Source organism: Diabrotica undecimpunctata, chromosome 6 (genome assembly GCF_040954645.1).
Source record: "Diabrotica undecimpunctata isolate CICGRU chromosome 6, icDiaUnde3, whole genome shotgun sequence".
Lineage (NCBI taxonomy): Eukaryota > Metazoa > Arthropoda > Insecta > Coleoptera > Chrysomelidae > Diabrotica > Diabrotica undecimpunctata.
This window is the reverse complement of record NC_092808.1, coordinates 14358782-14378493: the sequence shown is the minus strand read 5'-3', so window position 1 is coordinate 14378493 and position 19712 is coordinate 14358782. Positions and strand designations below refer to the sequence as shown.

The 19712-nt window shown below is 32.1% G+C and overlaps 1 protein-coding gene across 2 annotated transcripts in view; it reads right to left on the bottom strand.

Annotated features, from left to right (window-relative positions):
- Nucleotides 1-307: 307 nt before the first annotated feature.
- Nucleotides 308-19712, bottom strand: part of LOC140443158 (oxysterol-binding protein-related protein 3-like) — a 130615-nt gene continuing 111210 nt past the window's right edge. For both annotated transcript variants that reach the window (XM_072534253.1, XM_072534254.1), the window contains exon 12: nt 308-15206. In XM_072534253.1, coding sequence (XP_072390354.1) covers nt 15059-15206 — 148 coding nt within the window. In that variant the 3' untranslated portion in view covers nt 308-15058. The remainder of the gene's footprint in view (nt 15207-19712) is intronic.

The window sequence follows — 19712 nt, the reverse complement described above, 5'->3', positions numbered from 1 at the left end:
ATATAGCAGTATACAAACACCGTACACCATACATACAAAAAAAACTGATTGAAATACTGTACAAATATTTCCTAGAGTCATTGACAGTCTGGAGTTAAGACTACTAACCTCTATTTCTACTCCGTCGTGTGTTTATGACTCGCCAATATAAAACTTGAGATACCTCTTATGATTTGTGAGATTTCGTTTAATGTTAACCCACACTTCGTTTTGAGTTTGAAATTTTTCTTTGAAAAAGGGTATCGGGGATAGGAATTGAAAGGGTTATAACTAGGGCATATTATCTTTAAAATAAAACTCAGTGAAATATTTAAATATAGGTAACGTTTATTAACCTTCACCATTTTAAACAAAACATCAGTAGAGAGTATGCTTATAAAAATGAAGGAAAATATAAAAAGGCTGACAAAAGTAACCACAAGACTCCAGTGATGTATGCAATATAATGCGTGCAATATTTTTTTGTCAAGCACTGTATCATCGGAGTCCTTAAACAATCAAACTGATTCTACGCACATTATTGTCGCAATATTATTCTCAGTTTAAAAAAATTCTACTCAATAGTTCAAATAAACTACTTATCACTTAATTCCAGCGAATACATATACTAGTTGGTGTATTCTGTAGATAATTTCTAATGAAATGATTAATAGTAAAATTATACAGTAGCAATAAATACATCTCACTGATTGATTTCATTAGTAGTACGTTTGATTTTGGAGTGTTTTGATGTGATGTTTAATTATTATCACTACGAAAGATTAAAAATAATAAAGAGCCATCGAAAAAAAAACCTAACTATAGTAATGTGCAATAAAAATAACAACGGTTGGAATTTTAGCCACTTGTACAGACTGACATATACATAACCTAGCTTTATAAAAATTTGAAAGCAATCTAATTAGAAACAACGTTTAGCCAGCGCCAGCTGAAAAATGACGAGAGGCTAATTCGCCCAAGTGATGCCGACGTTGCCAAATGGTGATGTGTTGGTCTTCTGTCAGTCACAACCACAAGGCAATGTGAAATGTGAAGGTATGTGATTTAATTTGAAAAAATACAAACTTTGAAAACTGGAAATGAGAAATCGAACTTGCAAACAATTGCTCTGAGATTTTAAAAAGTAAATGTAACAGTACCACTGTAGAAATACTTTATTTTAATTGTAATAGAAGTAAATCAAATATGTTAAAATATTTAACTGAATAATTAAATATTCATAGATTTATTCTTTATAGGTTATGTCCCAAAAAATACAACAAAGATCTAGATTACAAAAGGGTCAAAGATCACGTAAGATAGCAATTCATGTATAAGTACAATTAAAGTAAATATAGGAAACAACACAATTCTTGTAGAATGGCAAAAACATCATTATGGTCATACCAGAGAATTTCTTTAGTCATACTTTTGATTCACAACATATCAATTTAGATAAGAAAGATAAGAACATAATAGGTTCAAAGCTAATAATCGGAGTCCCACAGCGAAGGTAAAAAAATTGTCTTACTTTTTTTTTCTGACTAACAAAATTCTCTCCGAGTGTATTAAACATTTATTTCTGGTCGTTTTAGAATTCTAGAAACTAAAAAGACATATTGATTCACAAATCAGATTTTTTTCATAAAAAAGAAGAGAGTGCAAGTAAACTCCAGTCTTATGAGATCTACTAAACAAGAACTCAGCGATATTAATGAAAATTTATAACATTCCAATGAAGAATCATTTTTTATATTTAAATCTATATAGCCATCACGACATGAGTAGATCAATATTAAATATATATACATTTTCTAAAATGTGGAATTTTTATTGTGTTGCAACTTGCAAATTAAAATTTCTTAAATAGAATTGTTGTGTAGTTTTTATGTACGAATGTTGTAATTTAATATACTAATTAAATTTTGCAACAGTTGCTTTAAAATAATAAAAAAATGTACAATTAATTCTAGAGTCAAACAGAAACGTTAGGAAAATATTGACCTTTTCCTTATAATAACAAATAATAACATCGTAACCATCAATATAAAAATTTTACAAGTGAAGTTTTGTTTTAAATAAAGTATGTATTCCTTGCTATTAACGAATCAAATACTCAAAGTATTTATTTTTTTTTAAAATAACTACAAAAATATTTCATTCTTTTATTAACAGGGAAGACTTCATTCAAAACAATGAAGACTTTATTTCATTTTGATGGTTAAGATGTGTTTCCCGAGAGAGGATATACGCGTAATACGCACCCATTATTTAAAAATCGCGCTAAAATCTAGGTAAAGAAAATCTCACAACGTCGGCGTCGCTTGGGTTAATTAACTTCTCGTGAAAAATGTCACGCACAGACATTTACATTTTGAAAAATGACTGAAATGATATCCATCGGCATTTAAATGTAAATTCCACAAACTTCCTACTAAATTATGATTGTTTTTCGAAGGCTCGTTATAATTCTGTTTGTAAAACAAATACGCCAAGCCAGTGGTACCTGACTATTTTTAGGTTATGTCAATACCAAACAAACCAAGTTATATGTGCTATTTTCATAATAGTTCAATTAAACTCTTTGATTGTTTAAAATTATACTATTGTTAATATTCAGATTCACAATAGAGAATAACAAAAGAAGAAATAAAGTAAAAAATCTCTTTGGTGGGATTTTGTGATCCCTATTCATAGACCTAATAAAAAGGTAATATCTAGTGTGAAATTTTCAGGAGTGTTTAAAATGAACTTATATTAAAATATGACAGCGTGAGGATTTATTAACGCAGCAATTCCCAAATGCGCATGAAATATATATCAAACGTGGATTCACTGAAGGGCAGTGTAGTGTAGGAACAGACTGGACCAAAGTTCTATCCATGAGCTTTAAATTGTGTCGAAATATACACGTGTAAAATTAATTGTTCATATTTGGTGTTGTGAAAACGTCAGTACGTTTCCTGCTCCATCTACCAAAACAACAGATTAAAAGTAAAAGTGGAATAAGAACTAACCGACCATATTGAAGATGGCAATGGGATAAGGCAGGGAGATTCTCTGAGTCCTCTATTGTTCAACCTGATTATGGATGAAATAATAAAAAAAGTAAGAACTAAAAAAGGATAATAAATGGGAGGAAAACAACTTAAAATAATCTGCTAAGCAGACGACGCAATACTACTCTCTCAAAGTGAAGTTGATTTACAAGGTATACTGCACCAATTTAATATAACCGCCAGAAAATTCAACATGTTAATTTCCCCAAAAAAGACAAAATGCTTGGTGTAAACGGCAAATATACTAAGATGTAAATTGGAGCTGGATGGACAGATAGAACAAGTGATAGAGTTTAAGTACCTAGGCATCACATTATCTAGCTACGGAAAGCTAGAAACTGAAGTGGAAGATCAAGTGAATAGAGCAAACAATATGGAGAAATAAAAATATCAGGAAAGAAATGAAAGGCAGAAGTTACAAAACAGTCATCGGACCAATAATGACATATGCGGCAGAAACACGACCTATACAGGGAGGACAAAAAGGATGTTAGAAACATCAGAGATGAAAACACTTGATGGCAAGACACTATGAGACAGAGCTAGAAGTACAGATATACGATATAGATGCAAGGTGGAGAACATCAAGAACTGGGTAAGAAATAGAAGAGTAGAATGGAACTATCATATAAGCCGAATGACAACAAATAGAGTAGAAAAGACGGCAAGAAACGGTTCCCCAATAGGAAGACGATCAGTAAGAAGACCACGAAAACGATGGAACGACAACTTACTGGAGGCACATTGAAAAACAGACAGCCATGTCTACATAAAAAGAAGAAGAAGAAGAGTTTCTTGCTTCGTAATCGTACTATTAATTCATCTACAGACTCGATTTCGCCTGTGAAATTCAGTCCAAAACAGCCACACCCTTCGAATTTTGTACTGCGTGAGTTTAATTTTAAAATTTATGACTAAAACCGAACTCGAAATATGAACTTTCTCAGACTTCAAAGTAATCTTCCAAGCCCACTAAGCCATTGAGCCCTCTAAACCCAAAAAATTCATATGTTCCCATGTGTTGTCTCGTTTGTTCGATTCATAATAGAATTTCTTAAACATAGATACGCAAGATCTCAAACTTTCCTATATTTAATAAGCCGTAGATTAAAATATTTCTAAAACGTCTGAAATTAAGCATGCGCAGAACTGTTCTTGATCTATTATTGACTTGTTTGGTATAAACTTCCCGAACAATATAAACTTAAATTTTTATTAAGACAAACGTCATACATGAAACCTACTGTGTAACGTTTGCGTTGATTCTATGTAGCTCAGAGGTTCTCAGAGGTAAATCCGACGTTCATCAAAAGATGTAGTAATGAATTTAAACAAACTAATTAAAAATAATAATAAATAATAAATAATTCCAAAGGTATCTTTTATATTTAACAAAAATTTAACAATATAATATACAAAAAAACTTTAGTCTCCTATATGCTGATAGATATCGAGCAGCTAGTCATTCTAGCGCCAATGTATGGGGATGGATTTCATCTAGAGGAATGGGAATGGAAACATCATGTTTCACAGTGTAGAACAGTTGTACTGTCCTGTTCGCACTGCAAATATAATAAACCAGTGGCTCCAGAATAATAACATCGATGCAGGAATTTAAAATAATATCAAAATTTAGACCTTAATAATTATTACAATTCATGAATTAACATATGTAATCAATTGTTTGTTGTTTATTTTATTATTTGTCTGTCATAATAAATATAATATAATGTCAGACCAATCAAATATACTGCTCAAAATGATCAAATCTTACTAAGAGTCGTATCAGTTTTTTTAGGAATCAACTGTACATAAAAATAAAAAACTGTTACCACAGCTATATAGACATTTAATGGTGTAATGCAAGACCCACATTTCTATTGAAAAAAATATATATCGATGACGTCATCACGTTCAGATAGATGACGACAAAAATAAAAAGATAATCTGGGAGAACGTCGATTAAAAAATACAAATCAACTGTAATTTGGATTTTTGTATACCTAAACATTTATTTTGTCGAATTGTAGAGGGTACAAATTGCTTGGACACCATGTATGCATATTACATTACAACAAATAACTATAAGTTGCCTATTCTTGGCGCAACTGAGCAAAGAAATTAGCTGACTTACCTAAAAGATTCATTTAAAAAGATCATAGATATTGTTATTTTAATATATTTACTTTTTTATACATTTAATAAATTCCACAGAAACATTTTTTAATATTATTGACTTTTTGAAAGAATATCAATACGGTACAAACGCTGAAAGTGATCACACTTTAGATATTATTTGTCCGCCAGAGGTCGGGTCATGTAAAACTCCCGTCGAATACATTTATTGTATATTTTCTTCAACAGAATTTGTTACTTATTTAGTTTGTTTCAATTTAGCATATTTTGGTAAAAAATTTAATATATTTCTGAGAACTTCTGAACTAGCTAGAGTTAACGGAAAATTAATTGTAGGTTATAAATGTGTATTTCAAGAAAAAAGTTTAAATTCGTCACCAAATCGACTATTTAAGTTCACAAGAAACTATAATTTATCTATCATCATCCATAAATAACTTTTCATAAAATTTAACTATACAACTTTAACTTTAATGACTAGAAAGAAAGGTTGATTTTTTTAATATAATAACAATTTTCATATAACTTTATAATTGATTTTTGCGTTCTTTCATTTACTTTATTTAACCTATCGCATCTAAAATGCCGCGCATTTTTAAAATCCTCTAAAGCTAGGTACAATGTTTACAGGCTGCAATATACAAATTTTTCTCACTTATTGCTAACAAATTTCGATAACTACTTATAAATAATACAAAAAGTAGTAGAAAAATGAAATGAAATTGAACTACGTAGAGGGAGACATGACTTATAAGTTTCTTAATAGATACTAAGTGATTTATAGATAATAGAAGTTGAATTATTCTTGATTATATTATTCTAAAACAGTATAATCTTTCAGATTTCAACTATTTCGCCATAACTATCCTCATTGTATACAATTCTAAATTTTTACACAATATTTACAGTGTATGCAATGTTATATACACTAGATCTGCATCTTACCCAAATGTAGACAACTATTAATACAGATATTGTTTTGACAAATTTTAACCTTATTTCAATGTATTGAAGAGATGTGTTATTGATAAAAACAGGACCACAACATCTCAAAATTTAGTTATATAATAGCACGCTTAGTTATACCACAGAATAAATAACAATCAGAATGCCACTCTCAGATGCCGCCTTTGAAGTTTTTCAGCACGCGATCGTCATATTTTAGACGGAAATATAGACTCGAATTGAGAAATTTGTGACAAACTACGACAGAACTGTAATTTAAATTTTTAGAGATTAATAATTTAGTAAATTTGAAATAATTTAATCTATTCTTGAACTAAAAGTACGAATAAAATAGTGCATATTATGTCTATAGTTGCCGTAAATAAATTAAACCGGGTTAATTTTTCTATGCACACCAGATAAAATGCCTCTGAACAGCACTGGTTCCGACTAAATCATTGCTGATTCCGTCTGCGCGAACAGATGCGCGTACTTATTTTTTCAAGTAGAGTGGGCATTCTGATTGTTTATTATTCTCTGGTTATACACATAATCGTGACTCAACGTCAAACGAAAGTCCTCAATTAGTGGATCAATTTGAGCGTATCCTTCTAAATGTATTAGTAAGCAATTCTGGATAAAAAAAATCAGTTGGGTCGTTCACCTAAAAAATTGACCGAACATCGATGTACACTCTTATATTTCAAGGAGCGGCTCCCTAAAGAGAGAGGGGGGGGAGAGAGAAAGAGAGAGAGAGGGGTGAGAGAGAAAAAGAGAGAGAAAGGGGAACAAATTTCTGAAATTGCTTAGGAGTTTGCTGCGCGTATGAGGATTTCAAAACTTTAGCTATTTTTTATAGTTGTTATACTTATGGTAATTATATTATACTTACATAAAGTGTATTAACGGAATGTAAGAACAATACAGACACCGATAATTATCGGAATTACTGTTAAAAATGAAGGTGGGGACAAAAACAGTTCCAAAATCACAACAATTGAAGTACCTAGTGCAGTATCTCAACATTATTAAAAATTGTGAGTAAAATACCATACTATATAGCTAATAACTTAAATTTTATTATCTGGGTAAGTTCATAACTATTAAAATCCAAGATCATCTTAAACTACAATCTGCCCTGGACAAATCCCTACGGAATTCAAATTTGGAGTCGGTTGCATAATTTTTAGTATATCAAATGTAAAATTGAAGAATATTAAGAAAGATGATAAATAAACTGAAACGAAAAGTGTTCGACTTAAGTCGACCATGTCTATTTTCCTTGTATCATATTTTTATTCACATTAATAAGCCTTTTATATTAGTACATGTATTAAATACTTAATGATTTACTCTGAAAACATTTTATGATTTTTTGATGATAAATAAACTGAAACGAAAAGTGTTCGACTTAAGTCGACCATGTCTATTTTCCTTGTATCATATTTTTATTCACATTAATAAGCCTTTTATATTAGTACATGTATTAAATACTTAATGATTTACTCTGAAAACATTTTATGATTTTTTCTTTGTTAAATCATGAACAAATTGTGCGAAGTTTGTCTCCCTCTAACATATTCAACGATATATTTAAAGTGCCTTCATATACCTTCTAAAAATAACAATACGCTATAAAAGAAAAGCATTCGTGAAAATTTTAAGACATAAACATTCCAATATTGTATTGTTCATCAAATGTTTTCACAATTTAATACAGTAATAAAAAGAGAATTGCGGTGGACAATCCATTTGTAGAAAACATACATCCAAAATAATAATTTTGGCAGGTTTTTATCTTTAGTAAAATTATCCTCAATTTTAATACTTGAGAAGTATTTACTGACACTGAAGACTTTTTTGTGTACACATAAGGTATCTTATGTGACATCACTGACTGGGGTTAGTTTGAATGGATGGAATTTACTTAAGGAAGCATGGGAGAAGCCTTATTTTGTTATGTTAGGTTAAGTTAGGTTAGGTTATGAAAAAAGCTATGGATGGTAACTCGAAAAGCAGCAACTTTTGTACAATTGACTTTTGTCAATCGTGCACTATGCGGTCAACGTCTGGAGTAGGGCGGTTCTTACATCGTCGTACAAGAACCATATCAGCCAGGTAGATAGAAAAACTCTGGTTGATGGCACGGGTTTATAGAAGTGGGTCTGATGGAAAGGGATAGAGCGAAAGGTTAATCTTGTTGTGACAAGACAAATGAAATAAGAAAAGTATGGCACAGTGGATGAAATCACTGATTCCCAACTAAAGAAAATGGATGAACTATAGAAATTGGCGTCTACATGGGGGCATATTTTGGTGAGTCATAGAGATTATTAAAGGTATCGTGAATTCAGCGGAGTGGTGGACAAAGGTACACAATGACATCAAAAAGATACTGAAGAAGATGGGATGGGAATAGAGACAGCCGAAGCTAAGGTAGGAAGTCCAGGAAGCGGAATGAGCAAGTGAGAAATAGTCGAAGTACTGATACATGTAAGCGAGACAAATCAAGGCAGCGCTCTAAAGAAAATTGTTATGTTTGTAGAGAGAAAATTATATTTTTAGATTTTTGTGCGATTTATGGCGAGGTTTGAAACAAAAAAATTAGTTTAAACAGACTTATGTCTGTTTAGCTGTATTCTGTCTAGGATAACTCTGAGCAGTAACTCGAGAGCTTTCAAATGATGTATCATATGATATTTAAAAAAAATATATTGATGACGGCATGGAAATAATAAAACAAATGATTTTTTCATAAAAGTTGAGGAATGAAAAATTGTTAAGGGCAATCTATATTTTTTCATATTATCATCATTGGACATGAATGGTCGCAATTTCGAAACAAAGTGAGAGAGAAGGGAAAGAATAAATATCATACATGACATTTATTCGCACAACGAAGGAAAATCAGAAAAGAAAATGGGAAAATGTGAAATGAAAAAGACAGAAAAGCTTTGATTTCACGTACAAAGCGTCTATGTATCTGTTGATACGTATTTCGACTTAATAAGTGTCTCATCAGAACAGTTATTCATAGCCGTTCTTAACGCGAAACATAATCTTCTCTGTCTTATTAGGAAGCAACAATAAAATGGGAAAAGTTTTGGAGTACAAAGACTCTTATAACTGCGCTTCTGAACACATAATACAATCAAAAATAAATTTATAAGGGTTTTCATGTTCAAATGTTTTAACCAGTAGCGTTGATTGAATAACCCAAGGGTTATATAACCCAAATAACCCATTTGAGTTATTCAATCAACGCCAGTAGTAAAAAATCTTTCGTATCTCTTCCCTTCATCTCTATGCCGTACTAGTCTGTTATTCTTGATTAATTAAAATCAAAATTGCTTCCTTCGAAGTTTTCTAGACAAAAATAACAATATTTAGGTATAAAGGGAGACAATGAAATAACTAAAATGTTAGATATCTCAAAATAATTACAATTTCAGGATGCATTTTCTACAAGAATCATCATAACTATAAATATTAATGTACCGAAAATAAAGACAAAATTATAAATTTGTTAGTTGTAAATGTTCTTGTTAAAAACAGAGTAAAAAACATCTAACGATCGAAAACATTTCTTATAAAAAACTCCATATATATGCTGTAATTTCTCCAACACACCTAAAATTTTTGATTTCTTAAAATTTTCTAAAAGCTAATAGGTACTTGTACTTAATTCATATATTTACACAGTAAAAGCAGAGGAACGTATTAAAAGTTTAGGTAAACAATTTGCGGAATACGAAATATTTTTGGAATAACATATATATACAAACTGTGTACAGAATATATTTTATATATAGTAAAACACTGGGCGTATATTTGCAAGTATTTACAAGAAGAGCAAAAATACGTACAGGAATTGCTGGATTAAGCATACATGCAAAATTGGCAACACAGTACACGTTCGGTTTCAACTATCTAAAAAGAGATTTGCTGCATTGCTATTCCTTAAATATATAATATTATGAAGAAAGTTGACTGTCTTGGTCGAAGAGTTCTTTATTTAATATTTTTAATGTCAAAAGTGAAATATACAATTTGCATCGCTCTTGTCAGCTGTCAGACTTTCTTTACGAGGACTGATCAGTTAGCTCCAGAACGTTTTGAATTGCGTGGCAACGTCGCAATGGGACGGAGTGCGGTTGGCAGCATTTTTATTGCTATTTTTGTAGAAGAAAGAGTTCGACGCGTTTGGTAGTTGTTAAACATTCTATAGATTGTATTTAAAGAAAACGCAATGGGGTTGTGTTAAGTTAGATATATCAAGTAGATTATGAGAAATATATCATCTTCAAATGCTGAGAAATTTCTGTTAAGACAAACGAAAAAATAGATCAATTCTCTCTAGTCATCATATATATATATATATATATATATATATATATATATATATATATATATATATATATATACTTACGCACTTATATATACCATCATCATCATTTGGCTCTACAACTCTATGTGAGTTCACGCCACTTTCAAACGCTGAAGAAATTTATGAGGTTATGAAGAAGAGATCTTCGAAAGTTTGACTTGATTGAAAATATTAAAGAACAGTTGGTGAAAGAGCTAAAGAGCAGTCCTCAAGAATTGGTCTCAAGGTTTTTCCAGGGGTGGAAAGACGTTGGAAAGTGTATATGTTGGCAAATGGAGTAGTTTGAGAAAAGAAAAAATATTAGTCCTGGAACTTTTTGATCACCCTCGTACTATGTTGCCACAGTGCTCGTGAGATACAAATTCTGAACAAGCACATTAGTCACTACACTTGTTTCAATTAAGTAGCATCGTGTATACATATCTTTAGCTCGAACTGCTCTACACAATATTAAACCGAGTGCATGTGCAGCCTGCACAGTTGCCACATTTAGCGTGACCTCCTAAACATCCAATGTGTAATCCAACAAGTAACCCATTATTATATTTGTGCGTGATGCTAACAATTGTGTAACAAATATTTGTGATGATAAAACTTTAATTCAATGTTTATTATTTTAATATATAAGATACAAAGCGAAATTTTAGTTGATTTGAAGTTATCAACGCCAGGTGAGCGCAATAAACGAGGGGATAACTAGTATTCATAATTAAAGAAGAAATTTTAATAACAACAAACACTGGGTACCATTTCCTAATAAAGCTATACAGACGAAAATCATGGAAAAAAATTTATAATAAAACTGACTTAACTTTAAATCATAAATATTACAGAAATTAAGTAGAAGAATATTACAGTGAAAAAATACAACATTTGAAAGATAACTTGATATAAGGAGACGAGAGGGCTTGATATAAGGAAAAAAGAAGACTTGACAAATGAAAGATCTTGCTGCCATCTTATGACGTCAGAACGTGGATCTATCCAAAATATTCGCGGTTTATAAAAACCCATCGAGTTAGAATCTAAACTCGATGTAAAAACCCAATACAGAACGGGAAAAAAATAATGAAGTGGACCAGTAGGTATACTTCTTATCATGTGTTTTCTCCTCGATGTAGAATTGCAGTCTACACCTGATACTTCTCTCTATTTACGGACAATATTATTAAACTTGGCAAGTCACTACTGTATATGATTACATTTCATGTCTAATATTATCGTTACTAAAAATACGTAAAGCAAAAGAAATAAAAAAACTTACCAGCAAAAATATACTCTGTACACTAAATATATAGAAAGCATTGGGAAATAAAAACTCAAATCCCAATCTTCTTAAATCTCAAACTACAAGTTGCCTTATGATTACAACTAAAAAAATTACATCTAGTCCTACATTATCTCACTATTTTTCACATTGCACATTTAATACCCTTCACATTTTAGACTAGACATTTAAAATGTACCAAGCATTAAAAAAGACACCTCACAAAACGGTGTTTCACTTTCTGAAGTTTCATCTAACCTACAGCAAAAAGATAAATATTTAACTAGGCGAAATTTAAAAAAATATAAAGTATACGTATTAACATCAAACATGCCGTTGATCTATAGCAATATATTTATCAAACTTAACAAAAAAAGACAGCGACATTCTAATGAACCACCCAAATATTACATAACACCGAAACGAAATGAAAATATAATACACCTACATATATAAATTCATCTCTGAACAAAACGTAGCCGGTTGCCTAAAACGCTTGAAACTCCGTGAAATGATCCTTTATCGTATTTATTTATTTAAATACACTTCTTGACGGCTCTGTACTTTAAGAATCTGGAAGACTCACTTTGTTGTGGGTGGTTTAGTGAGTACCTGCTTTAGTTAAGCCACACTCCAGCCAGAAATGTTTCAAACTTTGTAGTACAAAATTCAAAGTGCATATGGCTTGGATATAACAAACAACTTTCGAATCAAATAAATAGTTTTATTCGACTTTTATTGTTTCAGTTTTCACTACCTTTTATTTTCTCTACAGTCATTACTGTTGGCAATTTTGTATATTAGGCAAATTATGTTAAAATCAGCTCAAATGAACTAGTATATCCACAACTGAAACCAGAAGCTACAGCTACTTTAAAAACAGGTTGGCTACAGTTTAACACGTTCGCTGCCGACGAATCTATCAATCCGGTGACTTTCAATTTTAATCCGATTAAATCCCAAATATGTATATGTATGTAGCACCGAATAGTGTCAGCTGCATATAAGAGGTATCAATTATTCACAACTCCGATCGGTGTCAGAGGCAGCGAACGAATTAACTCAATGATGGAAAACAACTTCCTAGTTAGAGTTAATCGTTAGCGCATCAGTAAGAATATAACCATTGTAAAACACTTGTGACAAAACTTGGAAACTATGACAAATATAAATGGCACCAGCCGCATAATGCAAGTGTCGATTGACGACTCTGATCAGTGCCAGATGCAGCAAATTAAATGAATGGTTGAAAACAAGTTACTCTTCGCCCATCAGTAATAGTACAATCGTTGTAAAAAAGCCAAATTAGCTTATAGAACTTGCTGTTTTGGTAATTCAAGCCTAAAACAGGTAAAAGAGCGAATTACTACCATCAATGGGTCAAAAGAAATGCCTCAGTGTATGTTTTTTGTACATTTTGAATAATGTAATCGCTTAAACGGATATTTCATTTGAGATATCCAGATTCGATCGCCAGCTAAAAAAACAGGAAACAATCAAGGAAAAATCCGTATAACCGGTCAGGTATAAAAGCCTGATCTTGCGTCAGAAAAGGCATCAGGTCAGGTTCGAGATCTGGGTGTGTGATAAATCTTACATGATATCTGACATTTTAATACCTTAAGACTAAATTGGGATTAAGAAGTTAAACAACGATGATAAAGAATTAAGCGTTCTATCCTCAAATTGAAGAGGTGAGTAAAAGAGGAAATCTAGTGACAACATTTAATACATTTTGAGATATTCAGAAGTAATCGATCAGTGAGTAACAAAATTACTCATTCATAAAAAGCTTCAAATTCAGCTGGGATGTGTAACTCGATTACTCATAAATTCAAAGCTACAAATGCACCTAGGGTGCTGTTCACTATGACGTTTGGAAAGTTTCTGGTTGGAGTGTGGCTCGAACCAACGTAATAACTCACAATGAAGTGAGTCTCTAGCCGATCGAACTATTGAGTAGGCTATATCTTTTAACATAACCTGTTTGAAAAAGTATTTAATGTTTCCTTAAATAAATATGACCTTTTTTAAAAGCTACTTTCATATTTTTAAATTCCTCTCTATACAACTAACTAACTCATGTTTTTCAAGTTCAGAAAACGCCTTTGAGAAAGAGATACTTTTCCAAATATAACTCTTTCATAAATTAATTAATTTTAAATTATTAATTACGATTAATTCTAAAACTGATAGATAGAACCTTTTAGTAATCATTTTAGATGGTAGTCTAAGTCGTGCAATTTTTTTTCCATTCAATTCTTAAGCGATTGCTAGGATGTAAAGGACAAATCTTTGTCAAATGTACCTTGTCAAAGATACATTTGTCAAAGAAATAATGGCACAAGAATAGGATTTTTGAGTCTGGCAAGAAAAATTACTTTTTTATGATATACTGAAGCCGAAACATCAGATACGAAATTTCCAATTGCCCTCTTTTTGATGACCGTTAAACATAGCATTAAAAGCAGATAAAGGAACAAGTGAGGGTTCTTGTTATTCCCTGTTTTTATGAATTTCTTGTTATTGCTCATTTAAGTGTAGAATAATCCTGTTGCGGCTTGTTGTAGGAAACAATATTTAAAGACACTAATACATACATACTAATATATACATATTGTATGACAATAAACCTTTCAAGCCAAAGTATTCGGAAAGCGTGGAATTGGGAGAAGAAGAATATCATGGTTAAAAAAACCTGAGGAAATGGTTCTCCACAACAACTAATATATTTAAAGCATCAGTTAATAAAATAATTATAACCAGAATGATCGCCAATATTCGAAAGGAATACGCATCAAAAGAAGAAGAGGATTTTCAATACATAGATTGGTGTGCAAGAATAGAAAATATATTTATATATCTAGAGTAAAATATAGAAATGAGTTTAGACAGAATAAAATCTCTAGAATTCAGCACTGGAATACACAATTAAACGAAAAGGAAGATGGAGACTACGGAACACCTATATATTTTCTTCGTAAAAATAAATACTATATGATGTATAATATATATTATATATACTATAAGAAAATTCCACAAAATTTCAAGCGTTTTTCAAAACTCCTACTGCCTTCAAACCGTCCAAATCAAAACATCGCACCATCTATAAAGCTTTCTATTTACCTAATGAGTACCGATTGTTCATAAATTAGAGTTAACTAATAGTAAAATGGCTCCTAAACACTTAATCCTAGTAGCACATTTAGGAATAAAATTGTTACGTAACCGATCACCAAATTATTAAAATCAGTCCTAACATCAACTAAAAAAACAAGTCACAGGTCACCATAGCGATTCGAACTGAAGATTCGCAAAGCCTGGATTCTTCCGCGTGTCCCAATACTTTCCGTTGTACTGCCAAGTGTCGTCCTGGGCCGGCGAAAACCATTTCGGTTCGTATATGACGCCCAATTCTTCTCTTCGTTTCCTCCTGTTAAAATAAAAGACATATCAGCAATATTTATTAACATTTACAAAAGTTTAAGAATCGAAATAAGTTACGTCAAGAGTATAATTCTTCTAAAGCTTTGAAGAGATTAGGAAATATAGAATAGTCGTTTATAGGCTCTGTCACTCCTGTCACTATTTTTTCCGCATACCTTTGGTATTTGTGGGCGTCGTATATCCCAGTTCGAATAGGTGTTTGAATATTCGATGCGTCTGTGGAGGGGTTTATTTGTATTTTGGATATGTTGAGTGCCGCATTCTGTTTAGATAGAGATATTTTTCTTTCGATTGAAGTTGATTGGGTGTTTTTCAAATTGGATAGACTTTCTGAATATCTCTGTATATCAGTCGTCTGATGTGTAAGTTAAAGCTAGGATAGTCTACGCGCTAGGAGAGATTACGCACTATTCAGAACTCGCTTAGGAGAGGGGATGAAGTTAAACCACATTCGGTGTTAGTAGAACGTTAGGCAAATAACCTTCAGTCGAATTCATCCATCGTTGAGAATGGTTTACGTAGAGTGAATGCAACTTCAGTGGAATTTTTTAATAGGTAAGTCGTTGAATTTTCATTGTAACTGCGTATATTTTTGTAGCCAAGACTTTTATCAAATTTAGGACTAACGTTACATTTTTATTATGTATTGTTTGTATGAATATTTAGGATACTTCGCGCATTTTTTTGTAGAGGAGATTGCACACATATGCACGGAAATGGATATAAGGAGAGTTTGCGCGCTGAAATAAAAAAGCATTAATAAGTTAACAGCTTAATCTGCCCATTAATAGTTTTATTTTTTGTTTTAGAGTCAAAATGCCAAACTTCTATACTTGAAAATTAAACAAATATTCGTGAAGGGAAGATGACCTACTTCGAGCTGTAACTGCAATTAACGATGAAAATGTTTCTGTTTGTGCAGCAAGCAGGACGTTTTCTGTTCCCGAATCTACAATAAGATACAGAATGAAGAAAAATGATTTTTCTAAGCATGCATTGGGTCCAGATTCACAATTGGGTAGAGATACTGAACTTAAATTAGTGAGTCACGTAAAGAAGTTGCAAGGTGTTGGGTTTGCTCCTACTCAACGAGAACTCAGAAAACTTGCATACCAACTAGCTGAGAAATTGGGAAAAAAACATACTTTCAATACAGATAAAAAGATAGATGGAAAGGTTTCGTTGTCTTCCTTTATGAGGAGACATCCAGAGCTAAGTGTTCGAAAAGCTCAAGGAATAAGTAGAGCTAGAACCGAAGGAATGAATCGTGAGGAAGTAAAAAATTATTTTATTCTTTTGGCTGACATTTTAATTAAACAAACCAATATGTATTTGGAATTGTGATGAAATTGGAGTTCAACTTAATAATGAACCAAAAAAATTTGTTGCATCTAAAGGCAGTAAAGATGTTCATGTTGTCACCAGTGCCGAGAAAGGAGAAACTATTAGTATATTAGCATGTTGCAATGCCGAGGGGCAATTTTTACCTTCTTACTGCATTTTTAAAGGAGTTTATGGCAAACCTATTTATTTTTGGATTGGCTCACAACCCATTTTATACCTCGTAAACCCTCAGGTAAAAACCTACTCATATTTGATGGATATGCCTCGCACATGAGCAACGCCGACATGCTTCAGATTGCTTCAGACAATGATATAATTATTCTGTCTCCCCAGCCATACAACACATTACCTTCAGCCTTTGAACCGAGTAGTATTTAAGCCTTTCAAAACTTATTTTAAAGACGCCTGTTAGCAGTTAGTAACTAGAGGAAGTGGGACTGGAAGAATTACAAGAGAGGACTTTGGTGAACTTTTACAGTCAGCTTGGTCTCGTTCTGCTACTGTTGCAACGGGCTACAGGTATCCATCCTTTAGACATAAATGCTATTCCAGAGCATGCTTATCTATTGGCTTGTGACCAAAACACACATGAGAACGCTATTGAACCAACAGACTCATCCATTTCAGTCTTCCTTGGTCTTTTATTTTCTGGCTCTCAAGTTTATTTGACAAGTTTTGGCGTGAAAAAATTCTGATAATTTCGAACGGCAATTTGTATCCAACAATATTGAAAGAAAATCTGTTTCTCGAAGGTTGGTTACAAACCTAAATACTCCACGACGAAATGCAACGTTAGGCTATTTTTTTGTTATAAGAGATACTAAAATACCAGTCTGCAAACATTTCTTCTTAAATACACTCTGCGTAACAGATATGTTTGTGAGAACCGCTTTAGCAAAAAGAACGGATACAGGAATCGTTCTACCAGATAATAGAGGAAAGAAACCACTGCCAAATAAAATTAACGAAAGTTTTTATCAAGGAGTGCGGCCACACATAAGTTTATTTCTAACAATCGAGAGCCATTATAGCCGAGAGAGGACCGAAAAGCATTATTTGGGTAATGATTTAAATATCTCAAACTTGTACTCGCTATATAATGATAAATGTATAGCTGATAATATAAATAAAAGTCTTATTGCAAAAAAATGGTTATACGAAAAAAATTTTAATACGGAATTCAATGTATCCTTTAAAAAACCGTCTAATGACACATGCGATACATGTGATCATTTTAATATGAAAATTAAAAGTACTGAGGATGAAGGTGAAAAACATCCAAACACAATATAAGGAACATCTCACTCAAGCCAGTCTCCGATATACTCCAAAAAGAACTGATAAGGACATTTCTAAGGAAACTGATTCGAAGAAAATTACTATAACAGTGGATTTCCAAAAATGTTTACCAACTCCATTGTTGACAAATACTCAGTCATTTTATTTGAGAAATTATGGACATTAAACCTCACGATATTTAACGCAACAGAAGGAAAAAGTCATTCTGCAATGTGCGATGAAACAGTTGGTGACCGTGGACCCTGTGAAATTTCTTCGTGCATTTTCAGGTGGGCTTTAACTAACTTAAATTCAAATATAGAGGAACTTACAATATGGTCAGATAATTGTGCAGGCTAAAATAGAAACTTCACCGTAGTTGCTATGTATATGTGGCTTATTCGCTGTGTCTCAACATTAAAATATATAAATCACAAATTTTTATTAAAGGGACACACTCATATGGAGGTTGAAGGAGTCCATTCTGTTATCTTCTTCTTCATGTGCCATCTCCTCTAAGAAGGTTGGCAACCATCATGGCAATTCGCACTTTCGACGCTGCTGCTCTAAAGAGGTCAGCAGAAGTGCACTTAAACTCTCAAATTATTTAACCAGGAGATGCGTCTTCTTCCGCGACTTCTTCTACCCCGTATTCTTCCTTGCATTATTAATTGCAACAAGTTATAATGCTCGCCCCTCATGACATGTCCCAGATATTGCAATTTTCTGACTTTAATTGCATTTAAAACCTCTTTATCTTTTCCCATTCTTCTCAACACCTCGACATTCGTGACTCTATCCACCCAACTTATTCTGAATATCCTTCTGTAGGCCCATAACTCGAAGGCTTCTAATCTGTCCAAACATCTTTCTTTACTGTCCAAGCCTCCAACCCATAAAATAATCCAAACACGTAGCATCTTAGAAGTCTTATCTTTAAAGAAATTGAAATGTCCCTGCTGCAGAGTACTTTTTTCAGTTTGTTGAAAGAATTTCAACTGTTATAATTCATTCATTATTATAACTGTTATAGATTATTCATTCTGTTATAGAGAGTGACAAAAAGAAAATTGATGAAACAAACACCGTGATGATTCCGTGGGACTGACAGCAATTTGTCAGACAGTGTAAATTTAAAGATGTAATTGAAATATACGATATGAGGTTAGAGGATTTTAAAAATTTCAGATCACTATTCGACAACAATGCTTCTCCGAACAGAAAAAAATTCTAATCATGAGGATTTCCTCATTAGTGAAGTTGTTTATCTGCAAGTACGACCATCAGATTTGTGAATTCTCTTTTATAAAACGTCTTTTCAGTGGGACTTTAAGATGATAGACTTAAATCGAAATTCTCGTAGAGGAACCAACTGGCCAACAGATATTCATGCTGTAAGTAAAGCATTACGACCCGTATCATCTAAAAAGTTTAATGACCTACAGACAAATTTGCAGTGGATTCCTCCATGTTTTCATCATTTCTAAAAGAATATACCACATGGAAATAACATCGCTAAATTTCCCGAGGAAAAAGAGCAATAATACTTGTGTGTGCGATATTAATGATTAATTTTCTAAACAAAACTTATACTGAATAATTATAGTTTTTATATTCCTTGTAATATAATATAGTTGTTTCAATTCTTACGTATTTTGTACAATATAACCTATAAATGTGTAAAATATTCAATTATATACCGCCTTTTTCCATTTATTTTATGTGAACCAATCTGATAAAAGGTAAATTTTTTCAAGGGTAAACTAACGTAAGCGCTCCCATCCCTTAACTGTAAACTGATATATTACGAAAATGTTATTTATCAGTAGTGGAAAATAATAAAATATTATCTTCACATCAAAATGATTTA